Source organism: Benincasa hispida, chromosome 4 (genome assembly GCF_027475165.1).
Source record: "Benincasa hispida cultivar pf3 chromosome 4, pf3_genome.v1.1, whole genome shotgun sequence".
NCBI lineage: Eukaryota > Viridiplantae > Streptophyta > Magnoliopsida > Cucurbitales > Cucurbitaceae > Benincasa > Benincasa hispida.
Window position 1 is genome coordinate 20095088 of NC_143481.1, and position 17901 is coordinate 20112988.

General features: G+C 31.8%; 1 protein-coding gene across 1 annotated transcript; it reads left to right on the forward strand.

Moving 5' to 3' along the window:
- Positions 1-12158: 12158 nt before the first annotated feature.
- Positions 12159-16323, forward strand: LOC120075330 (DNA-(apurinic or apyrimidinic site) endonuclease, chloroplastic-like). The gene is made up of 5 exons (XM_090312704.1): positions 12159-12219; positions 12569-12710; positions 12829-12920; positions 13144-15958; positions 16044-16323. Exons 2-4 carry the CDS (start codon positions 12633-12635, stop codon positions 13247-13249), a joined length of 276 nt encoding a protein of 91 aa, XP_090168830.1. The 5' UTR covers positions 12159-12219; positions 12569-12632; the 3' UTR covers positions 13250-15958; positions 16044-16323.
- Positions 16324-17901: the final 1578 nt, after the last annotated feature.

Here is a 17901-nt window from a genome sequence, read left to right on the forward strand (position 1 = left end):
AATTATAATTAATTATTAATAAATAGAATTAAAGAATTTTATTTAAATAACATTCGATGCCAACATCTAATAGCTGTTTGACAAATAATTTCGTATTATCTATCAGATGCATTAGTCCTACCACAGAGCTCAAAAAGTTTGGCAAGAATTTAATGCGAGTAATTAATAATTTGAAAATTAAAATTTATTTTTGTTTATTTCTTTTTAGTTCAACCATGGAGGCCTGGAGTTTTGGGCCGAAAAGATTACATGACAAATTATTATTCACTTATGCTTAGGACAATTGTTTAGTTTTATACACCATTGAAATTCTATTAGAAAATATAATTAACCGTCAAATAGTGATTCATATTTTCCTTCTCTTTTTACCTTTTTTTTTTTTTTGAAGAATTATATTTTCTTTCTCGAACATGTTGTGACATTTTATAAATATACGACACAAGAAATACTGCTTTTAGTAAGGAAAATAAATTGTTGCTAAAGATACATAATTCATAAACCTTTTAGAAAAAAAACATTGCAACAAACATTGCTGACTAATTAGTGAATATAACATAAATTTTATTGCAGAGAACTTTGTGACACAATTAACACATCACAAAGATTTTTGTGAAAAAAATATGCATTTTATTACATAGAGATGTTCACAAATGGGATAGGAATGTGGAAGGCTTCCCTATTTCTGTTCATACTTTCTATTTCAATATTCATACATGTGATATTTTTTGTTTCGTTTCTTGAGAATCATGTCAGGAATACGACCAAAATCATATATTGGTTAAATAAGAAGATGATTATGAGTTTATAAAGGAGTAGGGTGTTCATGAGTTGGGTTGGGTTGAAAGGCTTTTTAGACCAAATCCAATGGTTCAGGTTGTAAATTTCTTCGACCCAAGTAACCCTCATTAAAAAATGAATCCATCACAACCCAATCATGAAACATTTGAATTGAGTTGATTGGGGTTACTCGGATCATTTACTTAATTTTTTTTTATAAAAGGAAGTAATCTTAATACGTAAAAATTCGATAACTATTTTCATATATAAGTTAAGATTAACAACTCAATTTTAATTTACATAATGTATAATCTTTTTTCAAAGGGCAAAAAAAAAAAAACTATTTTTAAGAGTGGTTGAAGAATAAATTATTCAAAAACTTATAAAGTTAAAGAAAACTAAAATAAATATTGTATATCTAATTGTACATATGCAAAAAAAAAAAAAAAAGAAGTTAATAATAAGTTCAGATTGGTACGGGTTGGTTTGGGTTATTTTAAGTGACCCATGAACTAATCCAATCTATAAAGTTTTCATTTATTTGAACTCAACCAACCCAAAAGAGTTCATAACCCAAACCAAACCGAATGGGTTGGATTGGGTTGATCAATTTTTTTGGATCATCGAGTTTTTTGAACACCTCTATAAGCGAGAACAACTATCTCAAATGGTATGAAGATTTTTGGAGTAAATAAAAAAAGCCATGAGGGTATATGGTCAAAATGGACAATATCATACTATTGTGATAATTTGGGGCAAAGAATCTCCCCCAAAAAATTTCTCATTGGTTTTTTTTAATACCATCACCACTTTTGTTATAACTTTAAGCTAATATGCCAAGAAAATAAACTAGATCTAAAGTAAGGCAATAACAAATATAAATAAATAAATAATTAAAAAAAAAAAAAAACCAGAAAACTTACCTAGTTCGCACTATTATGCCTACTTCCATGGATGAAGACAGCGAAAATATTTCTACTAATGTTCAAAAGAAGGGATTACGAAAAGAGCACTCCCAAACACTCGCCAAATACCTCATACACCTAAATATTGACACTCACAAAAAATTAATTTCTAAATAAAATTATAACTTCTTCAAAGAGTTTTGTTATCTACCTTTTATCACTGTTTTCAAAATCCAAATTAGATTATGAAAATAGAAAATAATAATAACTTGTAAAATTTTGTTTTTTTCTTGTTTTTTTTTGGAGTTAGCAATAAATTTAAATGTTTATATAAGAAATATATGAAAATCTTTGTAAGTAATAGTGAGAAAATAAGTACAATTTTATTTTTTTTTAAAAAAAAAATTAAATAGTTATCAAATTAAAATCTACAAAAATAGTTTCCAAATAATTATTTGAATTTTTTAATTTAGCTATAAATTCGAGTATTTTCTTAAGAAATAAAATCTAACAAAAAATGGTAAGAAAAAATATGACTTTTGAGAACTAAAAATTAAATAGTTATCGAACAAATTTTTGAATGAGCAAATGGGGTAGTATTAGATAAGATTTGGATAATCGTTTTAAATAGTAAAACCGTTGAAAATATTTTCTAGTATAGGAAAATGTCACTGTTTATCGGTAATACACACAATTGACTTCTATCACTGACATTGATAAAAGTCTATTGCAATCTATCATTGATAGATAGTGAAATTTTACTATATTTATAAATAAGATATTTTACTATATTTATAAACAAGTTAGACTCATTTTCCATTATCAAAACAACTCAAAGATTTTTAATATTAAGGGAGTATCATAAGTCTCTTTATTCATAGTAATATCAGTACTAGGTATCAGTGTTTATCTCATACGTTGTCTAACTGTGATGGTAATATTAATTTCTTAGAAAATATATTTATTCATGAATTTTTACTTATTAGAATGATCATGAACTAATGTCAGAACTTTATTTTATTTCATTCTTTCACAAAATTAAAGTGGTATTGAAATTAATTTAAAATTATTATAAATATTATAATAATAGATGTCCATTAGAGGACCTTTAATATTAATATGGTTGTTTTCAAGACTTATTAGAGAAATATTATTGTATTGAAACTTATTAGAGAAATATGGTTGTTTTGGGAGTTCGAGGCTAGAAGTCGAGGGTTGAGGATTTGATTAATTTAGAGGTCGAACGTTGAGAACTCGACAAACAAAGAAAAACTTAGAAACAATATGTATATTAGTTTTGTCAAAGGTTAAAGTTTCGACATACATAAATCTCGCTAATTTTGTGATGAAGATCTTGCTCTAGAAGGAAATCTCACTATAGGTTGTCAAAGATTGAAGTTTCGACATACATAAGTCGAAACTTCAACCCTCGACAAGGAGATAAGTGGGTGAAGGATCTCGCTATATATATATAACCAATGAGAAAAAAAAGCTAATAATCATTAATGAAAAAATAACAATAATAACAGAATTTTGTTACAACTAATAACTATAATTGAGTAAGTTTAATGAAAGTGCATATATTAAAATTGACTATAATTGAAGAAGTCTGAAAAAATATGGTCAACCTTGATTTTATTATCAAGTAAATTAAAAAAAGGTGTGAGGTCCTATCACCATGCTGATCCTGCTCCGATTCCCCTGCGCGATTCCCTGCATGCATTGATCGACTGCAAGCATGCTCCTCTGCTCGTCACTAATCCGATTCCTCTCTGCCATAGCCTTAATGCCTCTTCAACCATAGCCTTAATGCCTCTTCAACTACCCCAAACCTGTGGCGACCTATATCCTTTTAAGCCCCCATCATTTTCATTTTTGCTCACTCACTCTCTTGATAGCTCATTGCCCCCTCACTGCCTTCGAAAATAAGCCTTCGAAATCATCTTCCTCTCCTGCCATTTCCATTTCCATTTCCATTTCTCTTCTTGTATTTCATTTAATACAAATTATTCTCACACAACTATACTGGTTCGTTACTCTACTAAATTTTTATTTTTTAAGAATAATTATAAATTTTATTTTGTTATTATATTATTATTTTTTATAGATTCTAATTTTTTTTTATAAATTTTTTGTAGTTGTTGTCAGATAACAAATAACAGAAAAAAAGGATGAATGTTGTCACTTTGAAGGAAAAAGAGAACTATCGTCGAATCTGTGAGTTGAACTTATGATATTTGAAAAGTTTAGTTTATTCTTATGATATTTGATTTATTTAGTATTAACTTTGATGTTTATAGTGTTAAAATGTTTAGTTTATTGTTATGTTTAAGAAGTTGATATTTATCGTTTAATACAAAATTATTATGATAGTTAACAAGTTTAGTATAGTTTCAAAAGTTTAATATAGTTTGAAAATTTTAGTTTATTCATATGAAAATTATTGTTGTTATGTTTATTGTAATAAGTTGATATTTTCTAGTATTAACTTTGAAAATATATTTTAATTTTAATTTGTTGTTATTTTTAAAAATAGTTATAAAAAGTTTAATTTATTGTTATGTTTAAAAATAGTTATAAAAAGTTTAATTTATTGTTATGTTTAAAAAGTTGATGTTCCTAAAACTTAAAAAGTTTATGTTTATAAACTAAAAAACTTAATATTACAAAAAATTATAAAAAGTATAATATAAAAAATTGATGTTTGTCTTTTTTTTTTCTTTAGAAAATGGCAGGCAAATGCTTGAGATTTTTGTTGTTTACAAATGGTAATATGATATGGTAATGATGGAATTGAGTATGACTAACCACTAAATGGGAGTTTTACCATAAATGTGAACAGTGGAATTGTATTTGAACAATTCATTGAAATGGTTAGGATGTTACTTAGTGTATATATGGGAGCAAATCAGATAGAAATAATATATACATATCCGAATCTAGAACCATCAGGATCAATAAGGTTTATGTCATTCCCTATTTCGAATGCACAAGCTATGAACTTGATATTCTCAATGGCAATGCTAATGCCAAATGTAGTGCATTTGTATGTAAATGTAAATAGGATAGGGGTAGATCCTGATACATCATTTAACCAGTTTGAAGATCCAACTCAATGTATCGATCCTGATCTGGAGTCAGTTGCATCGCTATGTGATAATGAAGATATGACGGCTAACAACCTATACAAAGACTTCATAACAGAAACAGATGACGAATTTGAAGAGTTGGATTTCGATGGTCGTGAACGTGAGATGCTTTCAGATACATTCAATGATTTGGATATGAATGTACTGGATAGCATTCTGGAACATGACCCAATTGTAGCTCCTGTGGACGTTGACAATACTCAATTGTATAAAGGGATGATTTGTTAAGACAAGGAAATGCTACAACACGCGGTCAAATGTTTTGTAATAAAGTGTCACGCACCATATGAGGTTGTTGAATTTACACCGATGATTTAGAGCAATGGACTCAAGCACATGATGGAGGATTTCCTTGTCATAAATGGAGGATATCACTCATGAGTAGGATCTCGCTCATGAGCAGGATCTCACTCATGAGCGAGATTTCCTTCACCCACTTATCTTTTATTGTATATTCAATTTTTTTTTATTATAAAGTTGTACATTATTCTTCTAATTAAGTTGTACATTATTCTTCTAATTAAGTTGTACATTATTCTTCTAATTAAGTTGTACATTATTCTTTTAATTAAGTTGTACATTATTCTTCTAATTAAATTGTATATTATTCTATTAATTAAGTTGTATATTATTCTTCTAATTGAGAAACAAATATTTTTTTAATTGAGAAATAAATATTTTTTTTTTCAGATCATGGCTTTAAACCCAGGACCTGTTGATCCTGATGTTTTGTACGACTAGTCCATTCATCGATCATCTGTTGTATGGCGAGATCGTACTACTGGAGAAATATCTTGCAGGTGTCGAGAGGCAGTTCTCCAGCGCACTATCCCGCTCCATCCTCGAATACTACAGCTACTGCGCACATTTGGATTCTATGGGGTTGCCAGATTAGGATTTATTCAGTTGGACTAGCATTTGATCACAACCTTGGTCGAGAGATGGAGGCCCAAGACGCATACATTTCATATGTCTGTTGGAGAGTGCATTATCACTTTACAAGATATAGAAGTGTTGTTGGGGTTACCTGTTGACTGTGAGCCAGTCACCGGAGTGATGTACGATGACTGGTTAGAATTTTGTCAACTGTACATCAGTGTGACCCCACTTGCCGACAAGATTAAAGGATCGAGGTTAAGTTTAATATGGTTAGGAATAAAATTTCGTGAGCTCACAGCTGATGCAGACGAGGAAACCGTCATAAGATATGCGCGAGCATATATCTACAAATGATGGGTGAAAGTCTGTTTTCAGATAAATCAAGTCATTTTGTTCACTTGATGTTCCTGCCACTGTTAGCTAACCTCCATAATGCAGGGCGGTATTCGTGGGGTGGAGCATGCTTGGCATGGTTGTATAGATAACTATGCAAAGCAATAAGAACTGAGGTTCGAGAGATAGTTGGGCCTCTCATACTTTTGCAACTATGGGCTTGGGAGCGATTTCCAACAATGGCTCCATAGCTATAACATGTTAATGACGCTCAATTAGTTGGACGAGCCTACAGTTCTCAGTATGTTGTTTTAATTCAATTTAATTTTTATATCACTGATCTAGTTAATTTAAATTCTAAATTATCAATTTAAAAATTTAGGTGGAGAGACAAATTTTGTGTGACTAGGACAACTACACATGTAGTCAGCCAGTATAGATACATGTTTGAATCTGCTTCAACCTAAACAGATACATTACACTGAACCTAATTGATTATTTTATACATATTTTTATTGTATTTGTCTTTAATATTCTTTAATATAATATTTTGTGTTTCAGGTTATTTAGGAGCCGTACAAAATTATTATGCATACTTTGCCTAATTTTTGTACGAATGGTCAAAACATATGGTGGATAATGAGTCCTCTCATATGTTTTCACATTGGTGAATGGCATCTTCCTGACAGGATAATGAGACAATTCGGTTTTCAGCAGGATATCTCATCGCTTTGTAATACTGAACCCGTACTATATGATATTGACCTAAGGACTGGAGATTGGTCCGAAAAAGTTGCACATTTGGTAGTGTGATGACACAATCATGCAAGGTTTATTGCAGTGAGGGTTTCTCTTGAACAGTTTGACACAGATGTCACTCCATAATATATTCATTGGTATAATAATATCACAAGGCGCTACGTCACTCGTCTAGAAGCAGCTGTGGGTCATTTGGTAAATGAATTAATATTATCTAATGATTTTTAATTTAAATTTATTTTAAATATTGTCTAATTGTTTTATAATTCACAGAGATCGAACAACAATAGACTCCGTGAGGTTGCGAATGATCCGAACCAGGTTCTTGCTATATGTAGTGACAACCAAAGCTATATGGAGCAAATTCATTATATGTACGATATACCTATGGTTCCTCTACCAGCTCCTAGACGTAGAGGACCTGTTTGGGAAGAGGATGAGTTTGATGAGGATGCACATAATGTGAAAGAGTTGCTCCTATGATGCAGACGCAGAGTTAAATGGATTATGTTAGTTCGATGATGATGATGCAAGCATTTGGTTCAGGACATTATGACTCAGAGGCCAGTTCTTCGTCTTCATACGTACATGGACATGGTTGGGGTCGTGGAGAGCATAATGAATGTTTATATTATGAAGCGCTTGTAGAGGTACCAGAGTAACATCAAGAAGAACCCGAGCAACCTTAAGTTCGAAGTCGACGATGACAACCAGCTCGAAATCGACGACATCCGCCTTGTGGGACACATTGATTTTTTTAATTATTTTTTATATAAATGAGATATTTAATTTACATTTTTTATTTTTATGAGATACTTTTTTTAATTTATTCTTTTTAAAGTTTAAATAAAATAATAAAATATTTTTAGAATTTTTTTTTATAAAATGGAAAATTAAAAAAAAAAAAAAGAAAAGAAAGGAAGAAAGAAAGAAGAAGGTGGAACGTGTAATAATTAAAAAAGAAAAAAAAGAAAAATTTGTACGGATGACCCAAAAATTGAAGTGTACTCTCACTCTCTATCAAAATCTTGCTATCTCGCTCTCGCTCTCGCTCAAAATCTCGCTCTTGCTCTCAAAATCTCGCTCTAAAATATTTTTAGAATTTTTTTTTATATAATGAAAAATTAAAAAAAAAAAAAAGAAAGAAAGAAGAAGGTGGAATGTGTAATAACTAAAAAAGAAAAAAAGAAAAATTTGTACGGATGACCCAAAAGTTGAAGTGTATTCCCGCTCTCTATCAAAATCTCGTTATCTCGCTCTCTCTCTCAATATAATATTGTTTCACCTTTCTGAAAAAGCGAAGGGGTAAGGTCGAGGGTTCAAAATTCGACCTACCTTTTCTCTCAAAATCTCGCTCTCTCTCTCAAAATAATAATGTTTCACCTTTCTGAAAAAGTGAAGGGGCAAGGTCGAGGGTTTAAAATTCGACCTACCTTTGTCAAATTTTGAACCCTCGATTTATTAAAAAAAAAAAACAACAATATTTTTCTAAATAGTTTCTAAAAGGACAATATCCTTTTAATTTTTCCTCCATTAGATGCTCATGCTTAGTGTTCATTGACCATGTGTCATGTCTCATTTTTCAAAGTGACATTTGGTGAGTTTTTGGTGGGTTTTGGAATAGTGGAATTTGGTGGGTTTTGGAAGATACACACATTGGACAAATTCCAAAAAGTTTGGAGAAAGTGGAGAAATTCATAATTTGTTATTTTATTTACTTTTGTTATTTATTTTATTTTATATATTTATATATATTATGTTTAATTTATTTTAATATTTATTTATTCCATATATTTATATTATATTTATTTATTTTAATTTTATATTTTATTGGCATTCGTGTTCTCATTGTGTTCTTCAAATTCACAACACTTTCAGCATGAGCTTCTATTGTTTTCCTCGCTAGAAAATCTCACAAAATTAGAATTTGTCACCGTTGATATTAACGAAAATAATTATTTTTCGTAGGTGCTTGATGTTGAAATTCACCTAGATGCAATGAATCATAGAGAGACTATTAAAGAAGAAAATATGACATCCAGTCAAGACAAATAAAAAACTATGATTTTCCTTCGTCATCATCTCCACGAGGGATTGAAAATGGAGTATATTACGATAAAATATCCCTGTATCTTGTGGAAAAATTTGAAAGAGAGGTATGATCATAAAAAAATAGTTATTCTTCCTGCTCGTTATGAGTGGATTCACTTGAGGCTACAAGATTTCAAATCAAGAAGTGATTACAATTCCACATTATTTAAAATCAGTTCCAAATTGTAATTATGCGGAGAGAAAATTACTGATGCTAATATGTTAGAGAAAACATTTTCTACATTTCATGTCTCGAATATGCTCATACAGCAGCACTATCGAGAGAAATGTTTTAGATTATATTCTGAACTAATTTCATGTTTCTTGTAGCTAAACAAAATAATGAGTTAGTGATGAAAAATCATGAATCTCGACCAACCAGAATGACACCATTCCCTGAAGTGAATGCTAGAAATTTTAATAATAATCGTGGTTGAGGTTGTAACCTGGCAGCGGAAGTAATAATTATTATTTTCGTGGTTGTCATTCTAATCATTCAAATTTCAAAAGAACCACATAAAAATGATGATCACAAAGGAAAAACCCCACAAGATAAGAGTACAAAAAGTGTTGAAAATAAATGCTTCCGATGTGGAATGACAAGGCATTGATCACGTACTTGTTGTACGTCAAAACACTTAGTTGATCTCTATCAAGCCTCCCTAAAAGAGAAAGAGAAAAATGTGGAAGAAAATTTTGCATACCAGGAAAATGACATATTTTGACCCATCCCATATGACAAATTTGGATGTAGCAAATTTCTTTGAATCTCCTAAAGAAAAGATTTACATAGTTGATGGAACATTAAGTGTTTTTTTTTTTTTTTTTAATCAATCATCATGTTTTTTTTTTTAGTAAATGGTAACCTACATATATTCCAGGTGTTGTTTTTCTTATTGTAATTATTTTCTTTTAATGAAAAAACCTGGATCATTTTCATATGTTTGGTGACCAAAAAATGAGTAAAGAAGATCTATGTCTAACAGATAGTGCAACTACACATACAATACTCACAAGTAGAAAATATTTTTCCAAACTGACAATGTTGGAAACAAAAGTCAATACAACCTCAGGTTCTGTAAATCTGATTGAAGGCTTTGGAAAAACAAATAATTATTTTGCCTAGAGAAGTAAAATTTACAACTTCAATGCATTGTTCTCTAGTCAATCAAAGAGAAATCTACTTAGTTTTAAAGATATACATTGCATTGGTTATCATATTAAGACTGATAGTAAGAATAATGTGAAATACCTATATATCATATTTACTATCTCAAATGAAAAACGTATACTGGAAAAGTTGTCTACTTTATCTTCTAAATTATATTATACTCATATATGAGTAATTGAAACATATGCAACAATGAACTTGAAGTTCATGAATCCATACATATTTACAATTTGACATGTCCGATTGGGTCATCTAGGATCTACAATGATGAGGAGAATTATTGATAATTCAAATGGACATCCATTGAAGAGCCAGAAGATTCTTCAATCTAATAAATTACCATGTGATACTTGCTCTCAAGGAAAATTGATCATTAGACCATCACTATCTAAAGTGGGGATTGAATCATAACAAATTCATGGTGATATATGTAGACCCGTTAACCCACCAAGTGGACCATTTAGATATTTTATGGTATTAATAGATACATCAAACATATGGTCACATGTGTGCTTATTATCAAGTCGAAATCTTACATTTGCAAGATTACTTGCTCAAATATTAAGTTAAGAGCACAATTTCCTGATTATACAATTAAGATCATTCGTCTTGATAATGTTGGTGATTTTACATCCCAAGCTTTTGATAATTATTGTATGTCAATTGGGATAAGTGTTGAACATCATCATACACAATATGGTTTAGCAGGATCATTCATAAAACATTTGCAGTTAATTAGTAGACCATTGATTATGAGAGCCAAACTTCCTACATCTATGGGGACATGCTATTTTTCATACAGCATCATTTGTACGCATTAGGCTAATATCTCATCATCAGTACTCGCCATTACAATTAGCTTATGGCCATGAGCCAAATATTTTCCATCTGAGAATTTTTGGATGTGTAGTATATGTTCAAATTGCTCTACCACAACGTACTAAGATGAGTTCTCAAAGGAGGTTAAGAATGAAGGAACAATGAAGTTCCGCAGCGAAAGTAGGATCGTCCCAATTTTTTTTTTCACAGAATGAAAAATTTACAGAACAAAATTATGCATTTAAACAAGAAAATTGTAGGCATGCTTATCATAGAAGAATTAAGAATTAGGGAAGAATTGAAATTTACCCTTCAAGCCAATAAGTCTTCACGAAATCCTTCATTTCGATCTCGAACTCTTCGAAACTCAAACAAAAATACGACAACCCAAATGGACACCACCACAAGATAACCTTTTGTATTCTCTATTAGGGTTTGATAATAAGCAGGAGTGGTGAGCTCTACTAAAATTTTGGGAAGAGGGAGGAGAGGATGAGAGGAAATTTTTCTCCAGAGAAAACCTTGAGTGTAAAAGTCATAGAGACCTTCTCTGTTGGCTTCTATGAAGAAGATGAAGATCGATAATCCAAAACTGAACTCCCCACTTACACGTTTTTACTGAGAGAGAATTAAGGGGAGGAAGTTGTAACTCCCTCCCTTTAATTTTGAAATTTAAAATTAATCTAAATCTAATTTAATTTAACAAATAATAATTATATATATATATATAACTATATGTTATATCATATATAACATATAACCTATAGTTATTATATTGTATCAAATACAATATAACCTATAGTTTTATTTCTCTCAATGAAGGAACTGTTATCAAGAGTACCTACGAGTGGAAGCGGATCTTTCCAATTCATTGTGACAGAATTACCGTATGTACATTCAAACATACTTTCATGATGCTAAAGAGATCAAAAAATCATACCAGATGAAGATTTCTTCTTCCACTACAAGAATTTTATGCTTTAATGTCGGTTGGAAAAAGTGAAATTGGATGTATAATGTCGCTTTTATTTTTATTTTTTTTTTAAAAAAAGCAGATCTTTAATGTCAGTTTTAAACCGACATTGTAGGGGTACTTAACTGACATTAAAGACCCGCTTAATTTATCCTCTCACTTTCTATTTTCCCTCCATTTTTTTCATTTCCCTCTTCACTCTCCCCCTATTTTCTTTTTCCTCTCATTCTCACACTTGAAGTGACCCTACCTTTTGAGTTGTTTACCCATATATATATATATATCTCCACACTCTCTGCTCGTCTTTGCCACTTCATATCTTTGCTTCTGTAAATCTTGTTTTTCTTCTCTCAAAGTCTCACCGTAACGCATTTATCCCTCTGCATACTATTTTTCTATCTCATATTTGTCAATGAAGTCAGTTTTGCAATTGGGGTTTAGGAGTTTCCTTCATCCCTCCAGGATTGCCCTTTCACCAAATTTCTTTTCTCTTTTTTTATTTTGCTGTATCCATCTTTGTTCATAAGTTAAGGAAAAGTAAATCAAGTCTCTTCAATTTGAATGAAAGTTTTGCTCATTTCATATATGAAAAACAAGTGTTAAATTCTTAGGAAGAGTGAGCTCATACTCTTGACTGAAATGCTCTCTGCATCTCCTAACTAGAATATGGTTTTATTACTTGTTCATCTGGACTTATCCGGACTCCCCTTAGCCTTGCAGTGAATCAGAGTAGGTTGAGAGTTGCAACATTGATACCTAATGTGCAAAGGAATGTAATGGCATCGAATCAATCCTCTATAACTTTATCCACACAAAATTCAGAGCCTGGCGGGACAAGGAGAGATATAAGTCTGGTAACAAATTTCGGAAGAGACTGTTGTGAGATGGTTTTTATTCGAGTATATTTCAATTACCTATTATGCTTCTCTTCTTTATTCGGATTTAGGGCTTTTACTCAACTTTTACATACAGGAAAATGACTGTAAAGTGGACATTCAAAGTTTTAAGGATGACCCGTCGAGAATTGAGGCTATGACGGTCCAAGAACTGAGAATGACATTGAGGTAATAAGAGCTTTATCTTTGAAGTAACACGTTTTGATGCGTTCCCCCTGTTGAGAATTCTTCATTGGATTTTCAGTTTGGATATTGGCTTGGAGTTTATGTGCTGCAGCTACTGGCTGCTGTGTCTCGGCACAAGTGCATTCCAGTTCCATATGTAGTTTGTAATAGTCTAATAGAGCTCTAGCTTACTTTCTTATTTATCATTTATGTTCACATTTTTCAGAGGCGTAGGTCTTCTGGCCAAAGGGCATAAGCGTGAACTTGTAACTGCACTGCAATGCTTTGTGGAGAATAAAACAGTTGGTACGCATTATTTGTCTACTACTTAACATGGCTAGAGATTGGATGCATCGACATGAAACAACGGTTGGTATCATTTATATTCATATAATCACATCTCCTCTTTTTGTTGTCGGTTTATTTATGAGGCCCAAGAAGAGAAGGGAAGGGGAAAGAGGACAAACATTTCTAGTCTAGATATTATGAATGGCTACGATGTATTGACATGAAACAACTGTTGAAATTTTATTAGTTGTGTCTATAGGAGATTGGATGGATATTACTGTCTAATAACTGTTTGGCAATGATCATTGGAGCTATTGGCTCTATTGAGAATTAATGTCTATGCCTTCAAAATTACGGAATAAAGTATCTACCGGTTTTGTTTTCCAATCCATGTTGACCGTCATTTTCTAAAAATTGATTGAAGAAATCATGAAACTTCTAGTCAAAACATTTTAGCATGGGATTTATTGTGAAATTCTATTAATCCAATCCTTGTAAGTTCCGTTCATTACTAATCTGAAGAGCATTGTCAGAGTTCTGATATTAAAGGTTTAGATGTCAATAGTCTGTTATGGATATAAGCTCATTCTTATTATGAAATTGTATGGCAAGTTCTTTCAACTGATTTGTAACCTTTGGCCTAGTACTGATTTCAACACTATTAATGAAGTCAGGTTATGCTGTTATTAGTTGCTTACTAAGGTAAGTTAGCTGTTTGTGTGTCTACCTTGCGTTTAAATTCTAATCTTCTTTTATGTATTGCTTGCTTGTTTTGATTTATTTTAAACGTGTTTTTAATATATACTGTTTGATTGTTTTTGGATCAATTTTTTGTTTGTTAACTCTGTAAAATAATTGTAACTCATAAATTTCCCCTCCCTTCTTCTTCTTCTTCTTTTTCTTCTTCTTTTAGCCTCCAAAAATTAGATAATTCATCAATAATGTCACATCTGTTCCACTTGAGGATATTGAAGAACCTTTAGAAGGTTTCATTTGGGAATTTGATAAGGTGATTCTGAAACTGTATCGACATTTTGTTTTATAGTTACCATGCCGAATATTTATGACTTATTTTATTTTATTTTTAATATGCTGGGAGATTTCCATCATTGGGTTGACCTCTTTAATCATTTCGATTCATTTTTTGAGAAGCATATAAAGACAAGGAAGGATTTACAGGTTGAGAATAATTTTTTGGGCTCCGATCCTCCATTTCCAAGAGATGTGCCAACTAACTTGCGATTTTCTCTTCTGACAAGGATGCGATTTGCAAGAACATTTCATTCTTTATCTGCTCGGCAGTAGTATACCTACATTCGCTTGTATGCCTTCATTGTTCTTGTTCAATCAAGTGGCGATGCTGATGATCTAGTTAGTTTCTTTAACTCTGAGCCTGAGTTTGTAAATAAGTTAGTTGGCTTATTAAGCTATGAGGATGAGGTTCCTGTAAAAATACAAATCCTTTGTCTATTATCTGAGGTTCCTGTAAATTTTCTTATTGATGTATGTGTTCTTGAATATTCATTTTTTGGGAATTCTGATAGTTCTATTGAGAACATGTGGTTGTGAAATATTTTTGGGAGTGTGTTTCTTTGAACAAGTTGAAGATAAATTTTTCGTTTTGCATTGTTATGATGCCAAAAAATTTTCATCGTCTTCGTATCTCATATCTAGGTAATCAAGCTTCTCTTCTTCAAGATCTTGAAAAAGAAGATTCTCTCATCTATTGTATCAACTCTTGAGATCTATCTGTTTTTCTTGGAAGAATATGTTTAAATTGGCTATTTTCTATTTTTTCTTCTTATGTATGAGCTGAGAAAGAAAGATTACTAAAATAATGTCATCTTTTGTTGTTTTTTCATCAATATTTAAGACACCTTTGGAAGAGACATGGAAGGCATTGTAGTCGTTCACATGTCTCGCCGCACGCACTGCCAGGTTCGTTCTACCCTATACTTTTAATGTTGTTTGTGTGTTTTTTAGGTGTTTGGAAGGGGTAGGGAGGAAATGGATTTATTGCAACAATAAGAGATTCACGTAAAAATTATTCCTGGTAAGTTCATTTTTGAATGCTTGCAGTTTTAAGAATAGTTTCTAAGTGTTTTCAAGTGACTCTAATGATATGGAAATTCCTGTTTGAGAAGTTATAGTATGCTTATTTCTCTTTGGTCCATATTGGATTAGAATATAACACCCGTTTATGACTCATGGGTACTATTTATTTGTAGTTTAGATTTGATTCAAGGTGCTTGAGTTTGTTAGTTACACTATGGTAGTTTATGGGTTATTCATGCACTATGGTAGTTTTCGTGACAACTTTTGAGATTTGAAATACATTGTGAGCTAAATTTGCTTATTGATGTATGTGTTCTTGAATATTCACTTTTTGGGAATTCTGATAGTTCTGTTGATAACAAGTGGCTGTGAAATATTTTTGGGAGTGTGTTTCTTTGAACAGATTCAAGGTAAATTTTTGGTTTTATTGTGATAGCATTGTTATGGTGCCAAAAATTTCCCATCGTCTTCGTATCTCATATCTAGGTAACCAAGCTTCTTTTCTTCAAGATCTTGAAAAAGAAGATTCTCTCATTTATTTAACTATTGAGTTTTCTTGTTTTGCAGGTGCAACAAAGGAGTAAAGATTTGGTATTGCAACCTCTTTATGCTTTTTCTTGGGAAACTCTAGATCCAACACATTCACTACAAGAATTTTGCCTTGAATGTGCCATTTATGCACATTCCCAATAAACACAGTTAGTTGAATATGAATTATGATCGCATTTGCACTTTCAATCCTTTGTCTTAAACCTTTATTGTTTGTGATCCTTTGAACAACAGTGGTAAGACAAAGATGCCTATAACTAGACACTGTTGAAGCTGGGGGAGTTTGTTCAAGAAGAATTATGAAGGGATCCATACTTACCAAGTGGAGAGGGATAGTAAACTCATAATGTTTGTAAACTCATAATATTTGTATTCCTTGTAATTTGTGTTTTCAAGGCCTGATTATTGTACGGCCTTTTAAATTATAATTTTATAGCAGAATTTGTGGATTAAATGTAATAGATTTACCATCCATACATGAATAATATGTCATAGCCACAACGTTCAATGATGATGTGTTATGTTATACTTTTGACTGAAAAAATAGATTTGGCAACGGAATTTAAAAAAATGGACAACAATTGATAAAACGAACAGATTCTGGGCTTCAATGTCGGTTTAAAGGGCTTCATTTGATTCTTGGGCTTCAGTTGCAACCGACATTAAACCGACATTAAAGGGCTTTAATGTTGGTTGCAACCAACATTAAAGATGGTGTTATTAAAGCCCTTTAATGTCGGTTTAAAACCGACATTAAAGGCAACCGACATTAAAGGGCTTTAATAACACTATCTTTAATGCCGGTTGTCAACCGACATTAAAGCCCAAAATTCTTCTAGTGTTCACAGCAAGTTTGAAGCCCAACCGTCTACCTCGAATAATCACCACTCAGACAGAAGGAAACGGAGAAGACAACACCACTCAGAGCCCTCAGTATTCTTGGAGTGAGAATCCAAAGTGTTGGCTTTGTTCGAATATGGTAGAGGAAAGGAGGAAGAGAGACCGTACCCAACGATCAAGCAAGTGGGAGATGCGATCGTCTATCGCATAGACAAGATGCTTGATCGTTTAGGTGAAGTATACGATCGTGTAGGAAAAGTAAACGATCGTCTCAATGTTCGTATAGGAAAAGATAAATGATCGTGCAGGAAAAAGGGTGAGCGATCGTCCAAACGATCGAAACAATCGTGTAAGAAAAACTAAGTGATCGTCTACATGATCGTTTAGTAAATATCGGGCACTAAACGATCGCTTAGGAAAAAGGTAAACGATCGTTTAGATAATAGCACGCGACAGTGTAATCGATATGCGATAACTTAGCAATATCGTATATGTAAGCGATCGTGCAGTCATTATCGTATAGGCACTGATTTTCTAAACGATGACACTATCTTTTCACAATGTCTGCGTACACCGAGATCAACTCACCGTCTGCTATTTATAATGCACTCATCCATTATTTAGAACAGAAGAGGCACCTTCCCATTTCCTTTATAACCGTCAAATGAATGTGATTTTATCATATTCATAACATATAATTAATATCATATATTAATTATAATATTTTCTTCTACTAGATATAAATCATATTTATATCCAATTTCCTCCAAATTAATGTATCTCATACACAAAGTTAATTGTATCATATTTAATTAGCTCGTTCAATTATATCATATATAATCGAACTCCCTCTTGTCAATTTGAACATTTCAAATTTACCTAAAAACTGACTCTTCACTTGTATCCAAGCTACCAAGGGGACCTTTTGGACCTATGGCTCGAAGCTCCAATGGTATGTGAATAGCTGACTAAACTCTTTAGTCACAATATCCACCATCCGTAAATTGCAAGGCATTCTACTAAAGAACGACAGTTGAACTCTTCTTGTCATAGATATATTTCTATGTCCATTGGATATAACCAATCATCAATACGATGACCCTTCACAGATGCTCGTAATTACAACAGGTCAATTTATCGTTTTGCCCCTGTAATTACATCTTCCATCTTAAGTACCACTGATCCCTGTAATGAACAATACAACATAGTCCTACTATGTGTGAACACCTCTCGGGCCATGAGAAGGTATGTG

Bases quoted from the DNA above. Each gene is read 5' to 3' on its own strand.
- LOC120075330 (XM_090312704.1), top strand. From the start codon at position 12,633: ATGGCATCGAATCAATCCTCTATAACTTTATCCACACAAAATTCAGAG. The intron at 12,711-12,828 runs GTAACAAATTTC...TTTTACATACAG, and splicing joins CAAGGAGAGATATAAGTCTG to GAAAATGACTGTAAAGTGGA. The intron at 12,921-13,143 runs GTAATAAGAGCT...CACATTTTTCAG, and splicing joins GAACTGAGAATGACATTGAG to AGGCGTAGGTCTTCTGGCCA.